General features: G+C 44.3%; 1 protein-coding gene across 11 annotated transcripts in view; it reads right to left on the minus strand.

Moving 5' to 3' along the window:
* tab2 (TGF-beta activated kinase 1 (MAP3K7) binding protein 2) overlaps positions 1-26955 on the minus strand; it is a 106491-nt gene that overhangs the window by 14747 nt on the left and 64789 nt on the right. For 5 of the 11 annotated variants that reach the window (XM_084313731.1, XM_084313730.1, XM_084313728.1 and 2 more), the window contains exons 2-5: positions 13469-13660; positions 9091-10660; positions 3305-3465; positions 349-442 (exon numbers count right to left, since the gene is read on the minus strand). In XM_084313731.1, coding sequence (XP_084169857.1) covers positions 349-442; positions 3305-3465; positions 9091-10660; positions 13469-13570 — 1927 coding nt within the window. In that variant the 5' untranslated portion in view covers positions 13571-13660. The remainder of the gene's footprint in view (positions 1-348; positions 443-3304; positions 3466-9090; positions 10661-13468; positions 13661-26955) is intronic. The other 6 variants (XM_084313733.1, XM_084313732.1, XM_084313726.1 and 3 more) reach the window with 2 other exon arrangements.

Here is a 26955-nt window from a genome sequence, read left to right on the forward strand (position 1 = left end):
TGCCAGGGGGCCAATAAATCCCTTCTTACTAACCAGCAACAGGATGCAATTCAGGAAACAACTGGTAGTTAACATTACAATGGCGGCACCTCGACTGCGTGTGCCGCGGGGATGTGGCCAGACCTGGCGGGCCGGCTACAACTGGAAGATCATATTCCTTAGACTGTGTGATATTATACACGGATGTAATGTGTGAATGCGAGTGCAGAAGGTAGTATAACACTCACCACAATAGATACACACGACCACAAACACACACACATGAGCGCGCAGTCGCGTGCACAATGCATAAACAATATACGGTCAAAAACACAACAAGCACACACAGCCGCAAGCTTCATCTCCTACCTCTTGTTTGAAGGAGATCAATTTCTTTGGTTAGGCAGTCGATGTCGATCTGCAGTATCCTGTTTTTGCATCGCAACTGCTGCATTTCCTCAATCTGGCAACAGAGAAGGAAACACAAGCACACAGGCTGCCAGTTAAGAGACAGTGTGGTGCAGTCTGGGGGGACAGACGGACCTAGCTCAGGCCCTACTGAAACACAAGCACACAGGCTGCCAGTTAAGAGACAGTGTGGTGCAGTCTGGGGGGACAGACAGACCTAGCTCAGGCCCTACTGAAACACAAGCACACAGGCTGCCAGTTAAGGGACAGTGTGGTGCAGTCTGGGGGGACAGACAGACCTAGCTCAGGCCCTACTGAAACACAAGCACACAGGCTGTCAGTTAAGGGACAGTGTGGTGCAGTCTGGGGGGACAGACAGACCTAGCTCAGGCCCTACTGAAACACAAGCACACAGGCTGCCAGTTAAGAGACAGTGTGGTGCAGTCTGGGGGGACAGACAGCCCTAGCTCAGGCCCTACTGAAACACAAGCACACAGGCTGTCAGTTAAGGGACAGTGTGGTGCAGTCTGGGGGGACAGACAGCCCTAGCTCAGGCCCTACTGAAACACAAGCACACAGGCTGTCAGTTAAGGGACAGTGTGGTGCAGTCTGGGGGGACAGACAGACCTAGCTCAGGCCCTACTGAAACACAAGCACACAGGCTGTCAGTTAAGAGACAGTGTGGTGCAGTCTGGGGGGACAGACAGCCCTAGCTCAGGCTAGGGCTGGGCGATAAAACGATAACGATAACTATCGCGATAAATAATTTCCTCGAAATAAACATGAAACGTGGTCGCAAAGTTTCAATATATCGATTTTCCAAGCCTGGATATGAGCACACGCACTAACAACCAATCAGTGAAGGAGACCCGCGGTGCACCTCTGGGTAGTAAACAAGGCTGGCTAGGATCATTAGCTTGCACGCCGCTATTTTATAGTTTACGTGCGGAGTGGGTGTGTGGCGTGAATTCTGAGGCCACGGTTAGAGTATTGTGGGGTATGCGGTGGACGTCGTTGCAATGTATTGGGGCGGAACGGAGTATTTTAGGGTGATAGTTAGTACATTGGAAACAAGGCTGGCTAGGATAATTAGCTTGCACGCCGCTATTTTATAGTTTACGTGCGGAGTGGGTGTGTGGCGTGAATTCTGAGGCCACGGTTAGAGTAGTGTGGGGTATGCGGTGGACGTCGTTGCAATGTATTGGGGCGGAACGGAGTATTTTAGGGTGATAGTTAGTACATTGTCATGGGATACACCGCTTGCTCTGGCTAACTGTTAGTTCCATTCTTATAATGCATAATGATCCAGTGGCAGGGGCGGTCAGGTGGCGTAAAACGGAGATTGCGTTCGTCACCAAACCCCGGAGCGGTTGGATTAGCCTGTTCGAATCCAGCTCACAGCTCCGGGGTTGTCACAAGCTTGGCTGGCCATTCACACTAATACAATTGGCAGTATTAGAGGGTGGGAGAAGCTGGCGGGGTGGGTCCGGGTCGTTGTAAACAGCGACTCCTACAGTTCGGTCGGGGCGCCTGCTAAGCACGGATAGGACCTGAGTGGGATAGTGTGATCCTTCCACACGCTACGCCCTCTCAGTGAGAATCCGCGCTGCCAGGTGAAAAGAAGCGGTTGATTGGCTGGACGTGTGTCGGAGGAAGCACGTGGTAGCCTCCACTCTCCCAGACCGACTGTGGGGGGGTAAGTGCGCAGCGACCAGGAAGGGGATTGGGAATTGGCATAACGACTAACATTGGGATGGGAGAAAATCGGAGGAAAATGGAGGGGAAAAAAGATCAATAAAAAAAAAAGAAAAAATGATCCAGTGGCGGTAGGTTGCCCCCTGGTGGAATATAATAATCTATGCACTGGTGCGTAGAAGAACTGCGCGGACTGATGACGACATCAACTCGAGACATTCGCAGCAGCAAAACAAGTCTATTAATAGCCCGTCCATCGGCGCCGGGCATAAGAAGTTAATTAAACTTGACAGAAATTATATCGACGATAATTATCGATATAGAGTTATATGAAAATAATTTTATAATTTTATCGCGATAACGTTTTTGGCCATATCGCCCAGCCCTAGCTCAGGCCCTACTGAAACACAAGCACACAGGCTGCCAGTTAAGGGACAGTGTGGTGCAGTCTGGGGGGACAGACAGACCTAGCTCAGGCCCTACTGAAACACAAGCACACAGGCTGCCAGTTAAGAGACAGTGTGGTGCAGTCTGGAGGGACAGACAGACCTAGGCCCTACTACAGACAAGCCTTTTCTTCTTTAAGAGCTGATGGGAGTCAAAACCGTCTTATGTTATGAAAAGAGTTCCTCTACATGATGTGGCTGGTCTCCTGGTAGTGAGCAACATAGAACCTAGGAGCTACTGAGCTCAGCAATATCAGCCAATTAACCTCCACGGACGCGCTTTCCTCCGTTGACTGGAACACTAATAGCTGACAAAAAACAGCTGACTCAACAAAAAAAACTATAAGTACCACTTCATTTGGGTCTGATGGATTTCAACAAGCTCGCAGCTGCGAGGTTAACATAAACATGATGTTGGGTGAGAAGAGAAAAAATTAGAGGAAAAAAAGAGAATGACGTGTATTATGTTTTCTTTTTCTTTTTGAAGAAACCGCGGTTTTCTTAGAAATAACTGAAAACCCACTGCACGGTGCTGGACCGAATCATCACGTGTGTATTTGAGTGAAACCGTACAGTTCTTACAGACAAGTCAGATGTTAATGCAGTGTATTTATTGGCCTAATCATAAAACTAAAACTCAATAACCAATTGACCCATCTCAAACCCCGCCCTATGTTCTCCATCCCCCTCGGACAAACGAAACAAACGCTCAATACCCAATTGTCCAATTTAAAAGGGCAGCACGGTGGCACAGTGGTTAGCACTGGGCAGCTCACCGAGGGGATTTGGGAGACGGAGTTGGATCTCGCTAGCCGTCGTCTGGTGAGGTCGTTCTCCATCACGTTCACCTCCTCTTTTAGCTTCTCCAGCTTCTTCTTCTTCAGCTCCAGCTCGTGCCACAGCCTGTCCATGCGGGCCTTCTGGTGGACCAGCAGGGCTGGAGGGACAACGGGGGAAACACTGTGGTGAGTATAGGAACTGTTAACACAGTATAAAAGCCACTTTGTGTGGAATGATCAGCTGGAATTGCATAAAAAAAACGTAAAAAGGAAAACGTCGACATTATGGGAAATACGCTTGGCGTCTTCTACAAAGTCACACGAGAAGATGGAAACCGATTTCCTTTGTGCGTTCAGTAGAAAGCTATCCATCTGTAAGATAGCCTAGCTTAGCACAAATTAATGGAAGCAGATATGGACCACTAGCCTAGCTTAAAACTTTGTGGAAATGTGTGGCCAACAGCTAGGCTAACTGGTCCGTGAACCACTTCCATTCATTTGTGCTAAGCTAGGCTATCTTCCGGCTCCGGAGAAGAGTCGCATTTCACATAATGTTGGCGTGTTCCTTTTAACACTTTCACTGCCCAAGCTTAATTCCTTTTTACCTCCTTGAATGCCCAGCACCACTTCAATGTTAACGTTAATATCGCCTAATCTATGTTTTAAATTATGGCTATGTGTCTAATCTGCCCGTCGCTTATCAAAGACTCATTTTCCAGTCAACATTGTGGTAGCAGATTGTTTTTTTATCGCTTCATTTCCGTTTTCTAGCACTTTGAAAAGCACTCGTTTTCATGGAAAAATGAAGACATTCCATAATAATCCCCCTTTACTGGAATATTCTAGAACGTTGTAATTTTTCGGCCTATTTATGAATCGTTTTCAAATAAACGCTAGATTATCGATAGTATATGTGTACGCATGCATGCTCTGGCCGCGAGCTGAAAATCGATTCTCCTATTTCCTGACCGCTCGCACAGTCAATCAGCCATATCACATAATCACATAAAAGCTTATATCTCCGTGAAAACGAGTCTGATTATCCTAAGACTGGTAACATAGATTCCTTACCTGAGATCTGATGATGGTATCCAAATGGATTATTCCAATTCCTGATCGCCATTCGAAAAAATCGAGCCTTTTATTGATTCACCGTGTATACTGTAAAAACACATAATCCCCGCTGCTCTGAGGCTCACTAGTGGAGCTGATCGACCCCGGCTGCGTGAGTGAGAAGTAAAATGTGGAGTCAGGGATTTTTTTTCTCATTCATTTTCATTGAGTTCAATCCAAAAGGGTGAATTACCATCTGGGAGACGATAGGGGGCGCTTTTTTCACATCTGAGCTCCTGGAGTGGCTGAATTTCCAACGGTAGACTCGGTTGATGAAATATGATTTCAGATCGCTAATAAATAAGAAAATACGAGAATTCTCGTGAGTGGGCATTCAACCCGCGGGGGGTAAACCAGAGAAAACTCGGGTTGGGCAATCAAAGTGTTAAGTGTGTGCACAATCCTGGCTGTTGTATATATCAATCTACCATTTTATAGTTTGTTTTATTGTGGTTACAACTTTTTAGAGGAGTTCAAACTGATCCATTGCTTGAGGCTAATTCTGATTCAGCACAGCGTGGAGGCCTCCGCACACATGACTCCTTCAAGTCTATACAGCGTCTGTGTGCCATAACTCTTGCTTCCGTGACAAGTATTACTCCACCTACACTCAGCAAGTCATCAACAAAAACAACCTCTCCCTCCCCACCACCGCCCGCCTACACTGATCACCACCCACCTCCCGCCCCCCACCCACCCACGCTCCCCTCCCGTGGGGTCATGTGAGAGAGGAATGCCTGGCTGCAGGAGGCGATAAGGGCCAGGAGCAGCAGCAGCAGCAGCAGGCAGGGCCGTGGAGAAGCCCCACACAGTAGTCACTGCAGCGTGAGGGCCACAGCCAGTGACTCACATGTAATCCAGTCAAAAGTCCAAAAAAGGAAACGCTGAGCTCCCAACACATCACACACACAGGGCACGAAATTAACTTTTTGACTCACCGGCCAGTGGCGGGTAGATGGGAAAAATCTACCCGCCAAGCATATTTCTTACCAGCCAAATATATATATTTTTTAATAAAATATATATATTATATAATCATACTTGTAGTTGTATTATCTGCGAGACATCGCCATCACGCAACAAGTCAAAATGCTCGCTATCTGCAAACAGCTCCACTGTCTGTGTGTATACTCGAGTAGCCTCCAGCTCCAGCAAGGATTCTCCGGCGCTGCAGCTGGACCCTATACTCTACATTCAGCATGCCCTCATGCGATGGAAGCCAGGGGCTCGAATATGCATCGAATCAATGTTATAAGACATTGATATCAGGAGCCATCTGTAGCTACTGCTAGCCGGCTAGATAACGTTAAGACAACGCCTCAGTGAACTATTTAGTTTGGGACATTTCGTAGTGAGCTAACGTGAGCTACCTAGCCAACGGAGGTATTATGCACTACTAGTCTATTGCTGGAGCATTTGTTGATATCAGGAGCCATCAGTAGCTAGCCGGCTAGATAACATTAGTCAATGCCTCATGTATTAAACTAAAAGTGAATAGTTGACTGGGTCATTTTGTAACGGTAGCTAACGTTAGCTCACGTAGGTCCCACTAGACTAGAGCAGTCAGCAGACTGCCCGACTCGCCCGAGGCAATAGCCTCTGTGTTTACACGGGTTTGGGAGGGGCAGAATTGGATCATGTTTTTCGATCGGTTTTCACATGACTATTTCGTTGCCCGCCACATGGCGGACAGACCTCTCAGTCTCACTCGCCAAACGTAAAATCTGGCGGGTGGCGGGCTCTAATTTCGTGCCCTGCGCACACACGCACACAGCCGACTGTGGCAGTTTTAAAGTGTTAGTGCACACGCAGCATTAACACTTTGAGTGCCAACCGACGAGAAATCTTGTTTTTAATCGTTATTTTTTTTATTATCGATTTCCATTCATTTTTCATCAATCTAGCCCAGGGGTCAGCAACCTTTACTATCAAAAGAGCCACTTTTCCCCCTCCCACAAAATAAAATGATCAGGGAGCCACACAACCTATTTACTCTTAAAATGAAGATAACAGTGTATAACGTTTTATATATCCCCAAGTATACCCCACATTTAGCATAAAACGCCTGACAACTGCATACCCAAAGTAATTTGCGATTTATTATACTTTATACTTATAGCACACAGTTTGTTGCATTAATGGAATTATAAAACAACAAAAAGAAATATTTTGACTTTTTATTGCTGTTTTTACCTGTTATAACAAAGGAAAACCTCAAACTCTTATGAAGAGGAGAAAAAAGACTGGCTGTGTAGACCTATTTTTAAATAAAACACAGAAGAGGAGACAAAACACTGGTGTCTGTAGACCTACTTTGAAATAAAACCCTGAACTATGCAGCTCTATTTGAGTCCTTCCCTTATTTGTGGAACATTTATCAAATAAAAAGTAGTCTACTTTGAAAAAAGACTACCATGTGTAGACCTACTTTGAAATAAAACACAGAAAAGGAGAAAAAACACTGGCATCTGTAGACCTACTTTGAAATAAAACCCTGAACTATGCAGCTCTATTTGAGTCCTTCCCTTATTTGTGGAAAATCTATCAAATAAAAAGTAAATTTCTCGTTGTTCGCAAATTTCGCACCACATATCAGGCATACAGGTAAGCCTGCATCGTTAGTCGTGAAAGCAAATTAATCTGTCCACGCTGAATTAAACCCTCTATTTTCCTCAGACGTTCCCTTTTTTTTATCCATGGTTAGCTTACTGGGGGGTCGGAAACTCAAGATTAGCCACTTGCAGACGGCAGGGAGAGGCGTACTGTATATTTTAGTTGATGAAATATTTTTGTTGACTAAATATTTTAGTTGATGAAATATTTTGTGTATAGTGTAGTATAGTGTCACAGTATGACATCGATCTCCAAAATAAGAGAAAAAAAAAAAAAAGTAAAAAAAAAAATGTATTTAATTTTTTGGGCCAGGGAGCCGCAGCTGATTGGCTAAAGAGCCGCAGGTTGCCGACCCCTGATCTAGCCTCCCAGTGGGGATCTGTCTGAGCTCGAACAGGGAAAATACCGCCCCCTATCGTCTCTCCGGATGGTATTGCACCCCATTGGATTGGACTGAATGAAATGGATGGGGGAAAAAAAATAGTCCGGATTCCACATTTTACTTGTCAGGCATGTTGCAGTCATCGCCCACCATCAGAACAGCGTGGAATATGTCTTTCGACCACCCAGCGTTGGATCAATAAATGCGATCGATATTTGGAATGGCGATCAGGAATTGGAATAATCTTTTTGGAGAACATCTGATCTGAGGTAAGGAATCTATTTTACCTGTCTTGGGATAATCAGAGCTGTTTTCACCTATATATCAACGTGTCCCATATGTAATAATAATAATTGTTAGACTAGAAGTCTTTATTTGTCATGCAGTTTAACACACACGCGAGATGGGCGACCCACAGGAACACACACACACACATGCACTGAGTCGCCGATGAAATGTCTCTCTGCACTTTTCCCATCCCGTTGTCCTTCCCCCCATGGGCAGCCGGGAGCAGATAGGGCGTCAACGTGAGCCGCGCCCCGGGGACCAATCCAAGTGCTCCTGTCAGTCTTCGTCAAGGACGCCACAGCGTTAGCGATCTGTTGTGCATGTTTTTCCATTGGGTTTATCTTATCGGGGGGGAAACCCTTGCGAGCACGGGGAGAACATGCATGTGTGTGTGGCTGTGAGTGTGTGCTGATCAGGAAATAAGATAATCGATTTTTCAGCCCGCTTCTATAGCGTGCATAAGTACACATACACTATCGATAATCTAGCGTTTATTTGAAAACTATTCATAAATAGGCCAAAAAATTACAACGTGTTTTGTGTATTACAGTAAAGCGCGATTCCTGCAAAATCTTTTTTTTTCTGAAAGTTTAAAAAAACAAGCGTTTTTCAAAATGGTATAAAACGGAAATGAACAGATTAAAAAACTATCCGTTTCGACAATGTTGACTGCAAACAAGTCATTGATAAGCGACAGGCGTATTAGACACATAGCCATAATTTAAGATATAGTTTATGTGTTCGCAAATATGATCGCCCTCCATTGACTAGTGTTGGCACCACTCAAGCGCCTATTTCTGGCACCCCCTGCTGGCACGGAAAGTGTTAATGCAGGGGACTCCTACTCCAATCACACACACACACACGCGCCCCCACCCCATGCCACCCCTCCCCACCCCGAGCTAGTCACCCCAAGCTTTCATCTACCCCTCAGACTAAGGGGTAGTGACACATGAAACAGTGTTTCAAGCGACCAGGGTTTAATGACAGCAAGTATACACAGCTTGGCAGGAGAAATGCACTAGAGTCAATATTGGGGGAATCCAAGTTAAAACAGACATAAGCAGCACTCTTAATAGTCAAATTACAATCTTGGCAGGATGCAGTGGAAAAAGCATTTACACCTACTACTGCTGGTAGACAAAAACATAGGCCAATATTTATTGTTGCCAAGTCTCTTAAACCATTGTACTCCGAATGATTGTAGAGGATGTAATCTCTTCAGCCACTTCTGCTAAATAATCAACGGGGCAGTGGAACAAGCTGCGATAACCAGACAGATGCATGTCTGTCAGAAAGGGGGGGGGGGGGGGGGGGGGGTTCACATTATAAATAAACAACGCACATAACCAACACAGATGAAAACATTCCTTGGCGGAGCCCTCACCTTGTGTGTAGGCCACGTCGTCCGAGCCCACGCTGAGTCTGCGAGGCTCGCTGGGCATCTCCCCATGTGCAGACAGCGGCTCGGAGAGATGGAGGGGGTCCGGCTCCACGAAGTGGTGGTCCGAGGGGAGGCTGAGGAGGTTGGTGGGCTCAAACGTAGGGGACACGACTCCGGGGGACACGGCCGGGGGCTTGTTGGGCGACACGGTGATTTTGAAAGTGTACTTGGTGTTGGGCTGGGTGACCACCACGCGCGGGGAAGTAGCTGTGCCCCCGGCCCCCATGGAGGCACGGGACTTGGGCGGGTGGTGGTGGATGTAGGCAGGGCCCATGCTCACCTGACCCCCCATGCTCCTGGCCCCCGAGGGCCCCTGCATGGGAGGATTGGCGGAGATGTAGACAGTGGGAGGGTTCCGACCCCCGCTGCCGTCATCGCAAATGTAAAACTTGGGCTGGGAGCGGGAGCCCACTGGGGTCATGATGACCTCGTCGGAGGGGGTGGTAGCAGCGGAAGGCGGGCTGGTGGAGATGTAAACAGTGGGCTGGCTGCGGCTCAGGCCTGGGCCACCGATAGAGAGAGGGGTGGTGGGGCCGGTGACTGCCCCGCTACAGGAGGTGGATGAGGGGCAGGAGGAAGAGGTGGAGCAGGAGGAGCGCGGCCCGCTGCCGGTGCGCAGCAGAGCCGTGGTGGTAGTGGAGTTGTTCCTTTGAGGAGATTCAAGTTTGATCTCTATCTGGTTCTTCCGTGGGCCGGTGGAGATGTTCTGGATGTTGTACTGGCTGTAGGAGGCCAGGGAGGTGGGCATGACAGAGGAAGAAGAGGGGGCCTGGAGGATGGAGGGGGCCTGGGGGTTGGTGGGGGAGCTGATGGGCATGTAGACATGAGAGGTCTGGTGGCCCTGGGACTGGTGCTGTGAGGTATGCGAGGAGGCAGCATGCTGGGGACCTGTCCAGGAGCCAGTCAGTGAGGGGTGAGAGATCTGGTAGATCTGCTGCTGGGGTTGGGAGGTGGGGCTGTACTGGGCCCTGCCCTGCTGGGAGTGCCGGGACGTAGCGGACTGGGTGACGTAAGGCCTGATGTAGATAGCATTACCCTGTGGGCTGTTCAGACCTGGCTGGGGGCCGCCGTGTATGTGCAAAGAAGTAGGGGTGTTGCGACCCGTCTGGATGTTGGGGGCCAGGGTGACGGTGATGGGGTTGAAGCGGGGGGTCTGCTGGGTGGGTCCTTTAACACCCAGCGGGTACAGTCCAAGGTGCTGGGGCGGTTGGGGCTTACGCGTGGGTTCCATCACGCCAAACACATTGAGGCTGGAGGGCACTTGAAGGGGGGCTGACTGGGGCTCCTGCTGGAAGAAGTCACTGTTGGGGGGCTGTCCCGTCTGGAGGGGCCCGTCGCTCAGGCTGTGGGACAGCGTCCTGCTGCCGTTCATCCTCGGGCCGTCTCGTACATTCTGAGACTGCAGGCCCAGGTTCAGCTGGGTCATGTGATTGCGGAGCCTTATGAAGCCGGGGTCTTCAGAGAGGCTGACCTGGGACAGGTCCTCACAGCAGGCGTCCACGTTATTGTTGTTCTGAGGACAGAGAGAGAGAGAGCGCGATTACACTCGGTATGTAATAGGGCTGGACGATAAAACAATAACGATAATTATCGCAATATATTTTTCCTCGATATAAATATGAAAAAAACAATATATATATATCAATATTTTTATTTTTATTTTACATATTAATTTTTTTTATTATTAATGCCAGTTATAAAAGATTTATTGTTATACAGTTCGTGTTTATGTTCTACCTCATATTTGTGGACAGACTTGTCTTTCTTGCCCGCAACTTATAGTGGCTTTGCTTGTCCAAATGACAATACTGACCAAATTGAGATTTTTTTTTTGAGATTTTTTTTTTTATTTATTTTGTTTGCTTTCTAATTTAAAATAGTTTGAAACCGTCTGTACACAGTAGGTTATGTGTGCTAATCCGACTTGAGATTTAATAAATTTTTCATTATTAATACCAGAATTGAGATTTTATTTATTTTAATTGTTAATGCCAGTTATAAAAGTTTTATTGTTATACGGTTTGTGTTCTACCTCAGATTTGTAGTTTGGCAAGTAGGCCTAGCTTGTCATGTTCTGACAATAAAGAATATTCTGAACCACAATTAACCTTCTGGTTTCTTCAGCTTTCATTCAGCAGTAAAAATAGCCTAGTTTAAACTTGACAGAAATAATTATTTCATGTATATCGAGATACAGTAATTATCGATAGAGTGATATGATTTTTTTTATCGTGATAACATTTTTGGCCATATCGGCCAGCCCTAGTATGAAACATCAAAATACTTAATGTCAATAAATGAATACTTAACACTTTAATCGCCGTTGACGCTGAAACACGTCTTTCCCCGCCATGCTTATTCTGCCGAAGACGCTGGACAGCGTCTTTGATATCAATATTTCAAAAATCTGTGATCGAAATCATATTTCTCCCCCGGAGACATGAGATGTACTGGTGAGCCCCTCTCCACTCTCTAACGGTTCAAGAGCGCCATCTGGTGGCAGATCGGCGGATCGCCCAGGGAAGAAACAGGAAGTGGAAGCTGGTGCTCATTTCAATTCGGTTTGATCACTCGCTAATAGTCCCAGGACTCGAGCTGATCACAACGGATAGTGATCCGTTACCAATAACTCGATAAACAACATGATTTGGACGTATATACCATTATACAACCTGGAAATGGATCGGATATTTCGACATCCCATAATAGAAAAAATTCTGTTCCACGCTCATCTCCCAACGGCGAGAGGAAGCTACGGTGAGTTTCAGCGTTATTTTTTAATGTCTTCTATACTAACCGCTCTAATGATCATATCACCCACACTAGATGAATGATATAACGTTGCCCACGGAATTATAAACGACACCCCCCCCCATCCGATCATCATCAGATCATACGTAGTAACTTCTAGAAGTACGTCCATTTGAAATTTTTTATCTCGCACAGATTCCTACCAAACTGTATTTGATCATCAATATAATGCATTTAGGGCTATAAATCAAGTTCTGGAGAAAGCTGCAGAAAACGATAAAAACATACTTATACTTTAGACCGTATTTTAGTATGAATATGTGAATGAAAAAGTATAACGTTGCTACACCCTGAACAATAGATATAGGACGTTGAATGGGCCATAGTAATGTCAATTTAGCAATACAATTTTAAAAGTTATAGCCCTGCAAAGAAGGGGAACTTCTCCATGTTAAATAGGGCTGGCGAGGGATGGTAAATTATGAATTTAACCCCGGCGATCAAAGTGTTAATGTCAACATCAAATATATCAACAAAATAATGTTTTCCCCTCATCTTTTTTTTTTTTTTTTAATCCAAGAAGGATTTTTGGTCTTTATGACAGTCGGAAGCCTGTGAAGGAGAAAGAGTAGAGGAGACACAGGACAGAAGGTTCTGCTGGGATCTGATTCGAGGTCAGCAGGGGTGCATGTGAGATAGGCGTTGTAACCACCACACAATCTGTAGGTACATGAAGTTTGTTTTCCTGTATTATTAATCGTTATAAGTATGGGAAGTATTTTCTCTATGGCTGTGATGACCTCAGTTGAAAATTAAGATTAGCTACAATCATTTTACTCTGCAACACAGAGACCCACAAGACTCCAACATACTGACCATCAACTTTCAACAACCTAGTCAAACTGTCCTACTCCGATAACTGTGGGTTTACATTCTTCCTAACACACCGTGAAGCTCTACTACACAACCTACCTGCAGAACACACTGTGAAGCTCTACTACACAACCTACCTGCAGAACACACTGTGAAGCTCGACTACACAACACACTGCGAAGCTCTACTACACAACCTACCTGCGGAACACACTGTGAAGCTCTACTACACAACACACTGTGAAGCTCTACTACACAACCTACCTGCAGAACACACTGTGAAGCTCTACTACACAACCTACCTGCGGAACACACTGTGAAGCTCTACTACACAACACACTGTGAAGCTCTACTACACAACCTACCTGCAGAACACACTGTGAAGCTCTACTACACAACCTACCTGCAGAACACACTGTGAAGCTCTACTACACAACACACTCAGTGAAGCTCTACTACACAACACACTGTGAAGCTCTACTACACAACACACTGTGAAGCTCTACTACACAACACACTGAAGCTCTACTACTACACACAACCTACCTGCAGAACACACTGTGAAGCTCTACTACACAACCTACCTGCAGAACACACTGTGAAGCTCTACTACACAACCTACCTGCAGAACACACTGTGAAGCTCTACTACACAACCTACCTGCAGAACACACTGTGAAGCTCTACTACACAACCTACCTGCAGAACACACTGCGACACGACGCCCTCTGGGACTTCAGGGAATTTCTGGCGCAGGTCGAGCAAAACCTGAATGTCAATCTGGTGGCTTCCCTGGGCCATTCGTGTATTGCCAGGTCAGGACCGGTCGATTTCGTCACCAGGCTGGGGGCCTCAGAGGTGGCAGCAGCCCACCCTCATCTTCAGCATCTGCTGCAAACAGAGAGAGAGAAGTCTCTTTTAGGATATATACACACGTATAGATGAATACTAACAGAGAATCCAATATTATAGGTCATTATCTGTAAAGAATGTTATTGTTTGGATTGAGATGAACCATGGAAAGAATGCCAAATTGTTCAATTTTGTGGAATAAGCACATAATTTAATGGTTGAATCAAAGGGGTCCTCACTCTTACAGACCGTTATGCAACAACCATTTTTAGACCATTAAATTAGGTGTTTATCACACAAAATTGAACATGGTTCTCAATCCAAACAATCAAATATCTTACCGATATGACCTTTAAGTTTCTTACTCCATACATAAAAAAAGATAAATGTTCTGAGTGCAGCAAGTCAGAGAAGTCTGTGTTTTGAGAGCACTTTAATGACAAGGAAGGTATGCATCGCTGAAGTGACGGGAGCGAATGGTGGTCTACTGCAACCCAGCACAGAAAAACACTAGTCAAGACATTTTATTTGAGGTAGTCTTATTTCAGTCAGGGAGCTTTCAAAACAATATTTCAGAGAGATCCTCGAAGGGCTGAGGCCAGGGTGGTCATTTCACAAGCCCTCTTCCCCACAAAGCTCCTTAACACTTTGAGTGCCACGGACGCTTTATGTCGTTAGTTCATGCCGACTGTTGAATGCCAGCAACGCTATATAGCGTTTGTTTGTCTTTTTTTTTTATTAGCGATTTGAATTCATATTTCATCAATCTAGGCTCACACTAGTGCAGCAATCTCTCTGAGCTCCATTGGGAAAATACCGCCTCCTATCGTCTCTCCCTGTGTAACTGCACCCCATTGGATTAGACTGGTGGGGGGGTGTCCAGTTTCCTCATTTAACTTTTCCGGCAAGCCATCTGAAGGATCCAAGTGATTGCAGAGCCGGAAAACAGCGTGGAATACATACGTATTTACAGTCCCCAGCGCTGAATCAATAAACGCGATCGATATTTGGAATGGCGATCAGGAATTGGAATAATCTTTTTGGAGGACATCTGATCTGAGGTAAGGAATCTATTTTACCAGTCTTAGGATAATCGGATCTGTTTTCACAGAGATATCAGCGTTTGCCCCATGTGTGTGTGTGTGTGTGCGCGCTGATCAGGAAATGAGAATAGAATTTTCAGCTCGCTTCTCTAGCGTGCATAAGTACACATATACAATCGATAATCTAGCGTTTTTGAAAACGATTCATAAGTAGGCCGAAAAATTACTGTTTTTTGTAGGGATGCACCGAAAATTCGGCTGAAAATGGTTAAAACAGCTCTTTCGGCTTTCGGCCGAAAGGGTTTTAGCACCGAAAATATATGACCGAAAGTCAAATAACGTGTTGTTGTGATGACGTCATCAAAACGCGACTACTACAGACATACCGGTAGCATGCGCAACATGTAACGTGAGCAGCTTGGCAGCTCTTCCTGCATTCTACAGCCTGTGATAACTAACTCCTCTTGGGAGTAGGGATGCCCCCCGAAACCCGGTTCTAAACTAAATTAGAAAAAAACTGAGTATTGATCAGCTCCGACGTTAACGGTACTGCTATCAGTAGTCTAGGAGCGGATTAGCTACGGAGCTAACAGTGTACCATCCATCTGCGACGCAACGGTGGCAGCAACAGTGGACACTGAGTAATGTTAACGTTATGACGAGTTCATACTACACTACACGTATGAACTCGACATAACGTTAACGTTACTCCGTTTAAATGAAGTGTTTAATTAGCAGCAATCTGTTGTTGAAAATGTATCGTTAAACCGCAAATGGAAATGCGAGGACAGGAAGTCGTCATCAATCGTTGTAGTCTCTCGTAAGCTACGTCATCCCCCGCTAAGAGTCATGGGAGATGTAGTAAATGCAACAGTCCTTTGTGTGTGTCTTTATGCAATCGTTATGCAGTTTTAAAGCACCTTGGCTTTGTTCTGAATGCACTTTGTTGTAATTATCCTACAGAGAAAAGAAAATGCACTTGACTTTAATGCACATTTTGTTGTATGCAAAGAGAAAATGTTTAAATTGTACAATCTTTCAGCAGTCAGTCTGGAATTAATGTATGCATTCAAAAGTGCTGAATAAATGTTTTATGGGCCCATAAGTGATTATTAATATTATTTAAGTTAAGTTTAGCCATAATCATGTCTTTTGCCATAATCAGGAAGCTAAAAAAAAAAAAAAAAAACATATATATATTTATATTAATCATTTTCGGCCTTTCGGCATTCGGTTTTCGGCCAACTGTTTCCTATTTTCGGTATCGGTTTCGGCCAAGAATTTCCCATTCGGTGCATCCCTAGTTTTTTGTGTATTCCAGAATATTCCAGTAAATGCCGTTTATCACGGAATCTTTATATTTTCCTGAAACTTTCGAGGGAAACGAGAAAACGAGAAAACGAGGGCTTTTCAAAATGCTATAAAACGGAAATGAACAGATTAAAAACAATCCGTTTCGACAATGTTGACTGCAAACAAGTCATTGATAAGCGACGGGGAGATTAGACACATAATTTAAGACATAGATTATGCGTTCACAACTCTATCATTGAAGTGGGTGCTGGCATTCAACCATGTTAACCAGTGGCACTGATAGTGTTAATAAAAGAGTAGAAGTAGGAAACCACCTCCTGACTGGTGAGGAAGAGAAGCATTTCCAACTGATCTTAATTTTTCAGTAGGAGTAGGAAGACGTTTGGAACTAGGCTAATGGAGGAACCTACTTCCAGTGACTGACGCTAAGCTAGGCTAACGTGCGTGTCTTCCTACTCCTACTGCATGCACAGAGAAGAAAAAGGGTATGCATCTTCTTGTCTAACTCCAGGGTAGATGCCAAATAAGCAAAGTTCCCAAAATGTTGGAGTTTTCCTTTAAGTACAGAACAGACCCCCGAAACGAACAGTAGCTCAGTATCGCCGCAAATCTATACATAAGTCACGAGTTAAGGCCCAACCTATGGGCCCGCGTCCACCTAGCGCATATTTAGGACCGCACGCGTCTGTTTTCAATGTATTACAATGGGGAGGGAGCGCATGCGGCCGCCTCTAGGAAATGCGCTGCCGTCGGCGTCTTTTCTCAGCGTTTTTGTGCGGACGAAAGTTGAAACTTTCTGAACTTTCAGAGCGAGGCGCTGAGCGCATTTTCAGACAACCAATCACAGCCATTCATCTACCACTCTGTTTGTAACCTGACACCGGAGCTGCCTGCCTGTCTGGCTGTCTCCACACAGACCATTGAGATTCGCGACAAAACTAATAATAATAACTACACGAACGAATACACTACTAAAAAGCTAATAAAAAGCAAAGGGCGAACTGTGGTGTCAGGCAATAACTATATATATATAATTAATATACAATAAAGTTATTCAAATATGCTATAACCGCGGCATGGCTGTAGATTTCTTTCTGTCATCTACAAGATGCGCGTCAAGCCAGCGCTGCCGGCGCACTCCCAGCATGTTTCACGGATAAATATGCGCTAGGTGGACGCGGGCCCTATGGCAGCACTACAGAGACGCTCTGGAGCATCCAGACAAGAGGATCATTGCTTTATTCCTGATACCGCTGAAAAAGTGCAGAAGAAGAACAGCGCAGAGCCACACACACACCACTCCGGCTCCTGACCTTCTCCCGAGGCACGAAACTGAGGGACCCTTTTTCAACCGAAGAAACACAAGACTCCAAACAGACAAGGAACAAAGGCTTTCCTGAGAACCCTGCTGTGGAAGTGCACGACAGACCTCTTGTGAATAAGGCCGCCCTCTTTACGTCTAACCACAGTCTTTCAAAACTTCCTCCTGTGGGAGGCTCAGATGTGCCATTCAAAACATCGTGACAGTAGTAGCACAGCCTGTTCCGCTCTGCTCTTTACAGAAGTGGGGTAAAAAAAATAAAAAAAATATTCCAATCATCAATGCAATGTGGGTCGAGTTGAGGAGTATCTTTTGTTTTCCTCACAGTTACAGCTCCCTTGATGGTAATCCAACCCACCGGAGAACAAATGCCATTTACCAAATGAAAGCCAGAACTATCGTTGAAAGGATATCTAACCCTCGGATGCATAGTATGGGTCATAGAAGTGACCTGAGCTAACAGCAATTTCTTTTTTATTTTATTTTTCATATTTAAAGTTTTTATTTTTCACAAGCAAGACAATACATACATGACAAGATAAACTAAGACAATAATAATAATAATAATAATAATAATAATAATAATAATAATAATAATAATAATAATAACAACAAGGGGGTGAGGGGGGGTTGCAGAGTGTTATAAAGGTTCAGTAATACACAAACATATTCAAGATAGTGATCTAATAAAGTTCCATGGACCTTGAAGGCCATCGGGCCTATCACTCTCTTGAAGAGATAGAGCAGCCTGTTCCATTGATATCAAGTCCATGAAGTCCAAACTGAAGCAGTTCGGTTTGCATTCTTTCCAGTTCATTAAAATAATCCGTTTGCATGCTAGAAAAGCCAGTGCTACAATATTATTTACAATCTTTGCTTGAGCAGTGTCCATTTTTACGCCCAATATACAAGTTATAGGGCAAGGATTAATGTCAATTTGGAGAGTAACTGACAGGTCCTCAGCAATGTCCAACCAAAATTGCCTAACAAGCGGGCAGTGCCACAGCAAGTGCATGAGCGTACCCTCTACTCCACACCCATGCCAGCACAATTTGGGTAGGGTGTGATTCATTTTATTCAGTGTACAGGGCGTTATATAGGCCCTGTGTAGTATCTTTAATTGTAAAATCTTATATCTAACACATTTTGATATTTTAGTACTATTCCTAAGTGCTGCTTCCCATTGTGTTTCAGATATGGGTATACCCATGTCTCGCTCCCATTGGACTTTAGTTTGGGTATTGGTATCAGGGGTGGTTGAACATGATAGTTTATACATTGCAGAGATAATGCCTTTCCTGCCTGTAATTCCCCGTAATGTCTCTTCCAAGACTCTGTTTGTTCCTATAGCTATGCCTTTAGACAACAATGATTTAATAACTGATTGTATTTGTAAATAAGATACAAATTCTGTGTATTTCAGCCCAAACTGTGTTCATTAAAAGGTATCATATTTCCTGTGTTATGTTATGTTGTTGCCATACATTATTTTTAAGGGTTTTACCTCCTGCAGAGAGCAACAGGTTTTTCCATAATGGACATGATAGTAAGGAATATCCACTAAAGGTCAGGCGTTTATGTAAGATTTTCACTATTTCACATGCTTAGTTGTTTTTTAACAACACAAAAAATAAATTTAAAATTGTATTTTAGGATAAAAAAAATTATTAAAAGAGGGCGGCTGGGTGGCGCAGCGGACATTGCGCTCGTCACCAACGCAAGAGACACCTGTCTCGATTCCGGCTGTCAGCGTTGCCTCCGGCTTGGGCCGGCCGTTATACTGACTCAATTGGCAGAGTCAGCGGGAGGGGAGTCGAAGGGTGGTAGTCTGCTCGTTGTAAAACAGCGACTCCTACAGGTCGGTCAGGGCGCCTGCACAGCAAAGACAGGAAAATGGCGGGGGCAGTGTGAGCCTCCTACACGTTACTCCTCGCCAATGAGAGTCCGCGCTGGCAAATGAAAAGATGCGACTGGCTGCCTCCACATGTATCGGAGGGGACATGTGATGGGCTTCTATCCTCCCTACGACCGGCCAGTGGGGGGCACATGCGAGCAACGATCAGGACAGGGGAGAGAGAATTGGCACGAGAGGAAAATTGGGATGGGAGAAAAATCACAGAAAAAGGGGTGAGAAAAAGTAGATAGAACATTTTTTATTTTTATTTTTTTAAGTCTTTGTATCACAACCGCTATAAACAGTATCTATCTTGTTTTTTGTACTTTTTATATTGCATTTATATTTTATATTGTAGTGTATATATATATACTGGAATGTATAGGACTGTGAAGCTCTGTATCCTCTGTATGCTCTGCTTTGACACCAGAATTTCCCCAAGGGGATCAATAAAGGATCATCTTATAATGCATAGCATGGGTCAAAAATTTATGTATTCTCAATGGAAAAGTAATCCTCAGAGACCCGCCACACCGCCCTCGGCTGACATCACAGTCTCTCAGAGGCTCATCAGCTGTCAGTAAGGGGGCTAAATAATGCTCCAAGGTTAAGACTAAATCTTGGCGAGGCAAAAAAGGGCATGGCCATATTCAAAGGGGCCCTATGACCTCTCACCTCAAGATATCTGAATGAAAATGGGTTCTATGGGTAGCCACGAGTCTTCCCTTTACACACATGCCCACTTTATGCTAGTGTTTTTAATGCAGTATACTACGCCTATTCTAAGAAATAGTGTATTTGACTATATTTCTGCATACTGGTGTCCCTACTCCCTAAACGAAATTGCATAAATGGAGGGTATGCCTGGAAAGCGGAGACTCTTGTGGATCCAATGAGCCGATTTGTATCCATGTGTGACGATGAATAGAGTCATTAAGCCTAATCAATTAACCTGGGTCATTTTTGATGCAAGCTATGAATTAAAAGCTTAAAAGTTGCATCCGAGGGTTAAACACAACATCTGATCCGCCGATAAGGAAAAGCATTTCAGACTGCAGTAGGCTTCAGACTGCATCAGACCATTTGTGCTACGAAGAAGACGACGCAGTGGTGAGCATCACTGCTGTGCTGTCTTATCATGTAGCCATGAAGCACGTGTAACGTGATAACTGAGAAGCAGTCAATCTGAATCATAAAACATCCCCTCTGCAGCCGATTACAGGGGGAAGAGCTCCAAGCCAGGGCTACTGTCAGTGGAGAGAGCCAGCTGCAAGAAAGACCTTAACCCATTCTGCGCCAATAACGGGTTAAGGCGAGTTTCTCCGCCATGCGTTGTCTGCCAATAACTCCGTAAGGCGTTTTTGAGATCAATATTTCATATTTTCCCCACGGAGTCTTTGGTGATGCTGTCTGATCCATCACAACTCTGCAACGCTTCAATACTGCCACCTGGTGGCCAATCGGCGAGTTGCCAAAACCGGAAGTGCCCAAACCGGAAGTGCCCGTCCCCTATTTTCGTCCGGCCACTCTGTGATCGTCCCGGGGGCTTATATATTAAAGGCAGCCCAAGAGTGCTTCCGCGTTTCTCTGATTGGCCATGACGCCCACGTGACAGCGCGCTAGCACGCCCCCGCGGCAGCGGCAGAGCGGAGCGGCGCATAGGTTGCCGCGGCATTATGCATTCGTAATCCCCCCTGTTTTAACATCGACGGTTAGCTCAACTCGTTCCTCAGCTTGCTGTGGAGCCTGCGGTCAGTTGGTGACAAGTTCGAATCACTTCAATTTTTTTTTTTTTTTTTTAACGTTTAATTAATTTATCATCTCTCTATATAAATGTAACTAGCGTCGGTCTTTCTTTCGCCGGTTAAGTTTAGGCATTCTTTCGGAGTTGGTGTGGCAATAGGGTCTAGCTGCAGCGCCGGACGGCCAGAGTGCAAGCGGTGTGACGTCGTAATTGGCAGAATCGACTGTCAATCAATGGTCTACCTGACACGCAAACTCATGTTTCTGTACTGGAGGTGTACATTATTTCAATAGGCAACCCTGAAAGGATTATTTTTCTAGAAGAGCAACACTAGCTCCCCCCTCTACTGATGGCCCTGGTTGTAAAGCCAGTGTCTCCTTTTTCTTCAATGTCACTGCCTTTCTTATTAGGCCTAGTTGTTGGCTACAACTTTGCCACAGTAGACATTAATGACTTAATTAATAGTTCAAATGTCTGTGTCCCATTCCTGTTTGCACACGCAGATGATACACACTAGGGCTGGGCGATATAACGATAAATATCGCGATATATTTTAATAATCGATATCGAAATAAATAAAAAAATCGATTTTTTTTTCTTTTTTACCTGCAACAGGGCAGTTTTAAAACCAGACAGTGGACAGACTTGTCTTTCTTGCCTGCAACTTAAAGTAATGGCTTTGCGGGAGGCTACGTGGCGTAGTGGGCAAGGCGCTCGCCACGAAATCTGGAGACGCTGGGCTTGCCTGTTCGAGCCCAGCGCTCCACATTTGCTTTCAGTTTAGCTGGTCGTCCGTACTAATACACATTGGCCGTATTAGGGGGTGGGAAACTGATGGGTGGGGATCGGGCGTTGTGGACAGCGACTCCTACAGGTCGGTTGGTGCGCCTGTGCAGTAGAATCAGGAAGTGTCGGGGGCAGCGTGAGCCTCCCACGCGTTACTCCTCACCACTGAGAGATCGAGCTGCGCAGGTGAAAAGATGCGACTGCTGTTACCTCAAGTACCGGAGGGGACTTGTGCTATGTATGAATAATGACTTAGTCCACATTGCAGCCGGCTTGTGGGAGGCAAGAAACAGCGTTCGTGACAGGGGAGGGTTGAATTGGATGATACGAAATTGGGATGGGAGAAAATATAGAAAAATTGGAGAAAAAGTGAACAAAAAAAAACAAAAAAAAGTAATGGCTTTGCTTGTCCAAATGACAATACTGACCAAATTGAGATTTATTTTTCTCTTGTCCATTTATTTTGTTTGCTTTCTAATTTAAAATACAGTTTGAAACCATCTGTACACAGTAGGCTATGTGTGCTAGCAGAACTAGACTCCAGTCACGAGTCACGGTGCACATGTGCGGTGGTTTGTCCACCAAAAAAGCGCCAAAAGATCGAAAATAAACTAGCAGAGCCAGAACTGTTCAACTCCCCTGGAGCCACAGCCAGCAGAGAAGCCGGTTTACTTTAGCTTTTAAACCAGCTGCAGTCTGAGAACTGTGTGAGGGGATGTAACACTAAAGATGGCGGCAATGACAAAGAATTGCTGCAAAATAAACATACATCTGTTGTTAAAAAAATAAAAAATAAAAATAAAATTATACTTATAACAATTCGATAATTATCGATAGAGAAATATGATAACATTATCATATCGTTATCGCGATATGATTTTTTTTCCATATCGCCCAGCCCTAATACACACACACGCACACAGTGGGCCAGTGACTTTGGTGGTATGTGCTATTGCACAGATGTGTGTCCCGTTCCCATTTGCACATGCATGCACAGTACAAATATACATTTATTTAAAAAAAAAAAAAAAAAAAAAAAACTCTTGTTACTTGAAATATTTTCACTGTGCTCCTAAATATTTTTGGGTGCTCCTAAATTTCTTTGTGTGCTCCTAAATTTTTTCATTTAGGAGCACCTGTGCCCCTAGTGAAAAAGGTTAGCGTAGAGCCCTGCAATAGAATGCCTGTCTTTCTTTCGCCGGTTAAGTTTAGGCATTCTTTCGGAGTTGGTTAAGGTTAGAGTTTGTCGCAGAGCATGGCAATAGAATGCCTGTCTTTCTTTCGCCGGAGCAGCAGCCTATTTCCGCTCTGCCGCGCTAAGCCGCGGTCACATGGGCGTCGTGGCCAATCAGAAAAACGCGGAAGCACTCTTGGGTTGCCTTTAATATAGACGCGTCCCGGGGCTCAATACAGACGCGTCCCGGGGCTCAATACAGACACCGTCGATATGAATCTTTGCCATAACTCAATAATCAACATGATTTGTATGTGTATTAGTAATATACAAACCAGAAATGGATCGCATCGATCAACATCCCATAATAGCCATCTTTTTGCTCCAGTGTGATCGCCCAACGCTACGAGGAGACTGGGGTGAGTTTCAGCGTTTTCTTTACCATTTTCGATACAAACTGCTCTGATCAATATATCATATATATACATGAATCATTTAACGTCGGTCATTGAATTATAAACGACCCCCCCCCCCCCTCCGTTCACCCGCAGATGACCAGTCATGACGTTTAAGACCATGTACAGTTGAAATTTTTAATATAACGTTGATCGGTATCAAACTGCATTTGATCATCTAATATATGCATTTATGCCTATATCTCACGTTCTATGAAATACTGCAGAAAACGATAAAAACATTTATACTCTAGACGGTATTTTAGTATGAATGAAAGTAAAACGTTCCTACATCCTGAACGATAAATAATTGATGTTGAATGGGCCATAGTAATGTCAATTTAGCAATACAATTTAAAAAGTTATAGCCCTGCAAAGAAGGTGAACATCTCCATAGATAGGCCTGCCACGATAACACATTTTGCTGGGCGATTAATTGCCCCCGAAAATATCGCGATAAGCGATATTATTGCGACCGGTTAGAGAATTTTTTTTGAGAAATTTATTTCCCAAAACTTTTATTTTGAAGCCCACCGCTCCGTCTTTTCCGGTTTTAGACTTTTATTTTGAAGCCCACCGACCGGACCGGAAGTATTGTTATTATCCTAAGCAGAACATATGAGCCGACAACATGTCTCGTCCGGTTGTTTTTGAGCTAATAACAAATGTTGAGATTGTTGGTGAACAACTAACTTTAGGTTAGTTTTAACGTTAGCTACTAACGTTAGATGCAGCTACTACAGGCAATCAACGATGAGGAGGAAGCGTCAAAGCAGTATATAATAGAATAGCTGCGGTGCGTAGGCACTGCAGCACGACTCGAAACTACCGGAGTGTTATAATAAATTAATTCATGTTTAACTTGTCCCCGTGTCCAGTCCTTTGACCAGCCCCACCCGTTCATTGTAAACAATGACCCATGTAATTGTATTAACGTTATTCTGTGTTGTACTTGTAGCTATGCTATACGTTGTATTTCGTTTGTTAGCTAATGTTGTTAGCATGGAATGAGAATCAAAGCTCTATCTTTCATCTTTATTTAGCAGTCCAGTTTCTCCGGGCAGTAGCGAGTAACTACTTGGGTCTAAAAATAGCTAACGTTACACTACAAATAATGCTACTTGGTTAAAAGGAGCCACACTATTGAGAAATGTAGTTAAGCTGTGGCGTTGCCCCACGGGGCTCCCGTGCTGTACTCTAGTAACGTCAGCGACCCGCCTCCCAACACGGACAGTGACTGACAAGCGGCACTGGTTCCGCCTCATTAAAACAAACGCGCAAATAGCAATTAATCGCGCCCGTCAAAATCATTGCATTCATTTTAATTATCGCAGCAATTAATCGATTTATTGCTTATCGCGGCAGGCCTATCCATAGACAAATAGCGCTGGCAGAGGATGGTTTAGGATGGATATAAGCCCGGCAGAGAATGGGTTAACTACCCTCTCAATACGCCCTCGTTCCTGGCCACTGTGGCCCATGTTTTCACTGTTCCCTTTTCATTCCTGTGGCCAATAGCTCTGCTGCACACACTAGCAGACTGGATGAAGATATGTGCTTCATTATGAATCCATCATACTTTATTAATGTGTGCAACAATCATACGATACGAGGCTCAGGGGGTAAAATATTAAAGATTTCACAAATTGTAAAATAAAATAAAAATTTTACGTTTTTTGTTGTTAAAATTTTTATAAATACATTTTGAGAATGTATAAATAAATGCATTTGAGAGTTTATAAAAAAAAGTATAATAAAAAAAAAAAAAAATTAACTCATTCAGCGCCGGCCATTATCCTTATCCCGTTCTAGCTAGGCCACGCTTTAAAGATCGGGGTGCGTCACCTTGTTTGTAGAGCTATATCTATATTCTATATTATAGCTATGGAGACAATACTATGGTAATTTGACAGTCAGTATCTTCCGTCGGGGGGAGCGAGCGAGAGCATATGTGTGTAGTGTAGGGTATTAGATAGCAGGTATTACCTGTGTATATCTTGTATAAGACATTTATTTAAATGGTGATTTCATTGGATGTGCACTGTTAACACTTTGGTTGCCTAAGGTTAAATTCATGATATACCATAGATTGCCAGCGCTATTTGTCTATGGAGAAAGTCCCCTTCTTTGCAGGGCTATAACTTTTTAAATTCTATTGCTACATTGCCATTATTAGGGCCCATTCAAAGTCCTATATGTATTGTTCATTGTGTAGCAACGTTAAACTTTTTCATTCACATATTCATAGTAAAGTATGGTCTAATGTATAAGTATGTTTTCATCTCTTTCTGCAGCTTTCTCCAGAACGTGATCTATAGCCCCAAATACATTATATTGATGATGCAATACAGTTTTATGGCAATCAGCGCGATATAAAAAATTACAACTAGACGTACTTCTAGAAGTTACTACACGTCATCTGATGTTGACCGGATGGGCTAGGGGCCGTTTATAATTCCGTGGGCAGCGTTATACCAATCATCTAATGTGGGTCAAATGTTGATAATAGCAGTTAGTATCGAAGACGGTAACGTTACACGCTGAAACTCACCCCAGTCTCCGCGCGCCGTTGGGCGATCATCGTAGAGTTGAAATCTTATCATTATGGGATGTAAATTTACCCGGTCCATCTCCAGCTTGTATAATGGTATATACGTCCAAATCATGTTGTTTATCGAGTTATTGGCAATCGATCACTGTGTAGCGTGACGAGCCAGAGTCGCGGGACCTATAGCGAGCACCCGGAAGTACTACGGACGTAGCACAACCTCTATGCCACTTCCTGTTAAAGCGATTGTGCCGATCGGCCACCAGATGGCGCTCCTGAACCGCCAGAGAGCTCAGTGGGTCCTGCTGGTGGATCTCAGGCCAGCGGAGGGGACATATGAATCCGATCGCAGATTTTTGAAATATTGATATAAGGACGCTGTACAGCGTCCCCCGGCAACTTGAGCATGGCCAGCAATGACGTCAAAACACGTTTCATGGCAGTCAAAGTGTTAATTAATGCTTGTATATCTAATTTTATGTTGTCATGTTTGTTTATGTGTTTGTTTAAAAAATAATAAAAAAATAAAATAATTTTTTTTTCAGGTATACGTTTGCACGTTATCCCATGGTGAATATTGTATAATTTCAGAGTGATCCGGGCTAATTCCTGAAAAGCTGAGTTATAGGGCACTACGTGAATTCTGCCAAACGCATTGGCGTTTCATCCCTGGACACGCTACTATTTCCAAATCAAATGTATATACCGGTAATAGGTATTATGTTTAATCATGAATGCATGAAAGGGGGGGGGGTCGTTTCTGATGCTTTGATTGCCAGTAACGGCATTCGTTTTAAACACCACACATGCTGATCAGCCGGATCGATATGAAATCATTGCAGGATCAAGATAGTCCTTACCTTTGATCGGGGCTATTCCAAAAAGAATATTCCTATTGTTTGATCATGATTTCCAGTATTGATGTCCATCTGGTCCACGACATAATCCGGCACAACACATGCATCGAGTGTCCTGGACACGTTTCAATGTGATCGAGTGAATCACTAGGCTTCCCTGGACTGAAATTCTGCGCCCGGAGGGGTTTAAATGTAACA

Source organism: Notolepis coatsorum (assembly GCF_963971535.1).
Source record: "Notolepis coatsorum genome assembly, chromosome: 5".
Lineage (NCBI taxonomy): Eukaryota > Metazoa > Chordata > Actinopteri > Aulopiformes > Paralepididae > Notolepis > Notolepis coatsorum.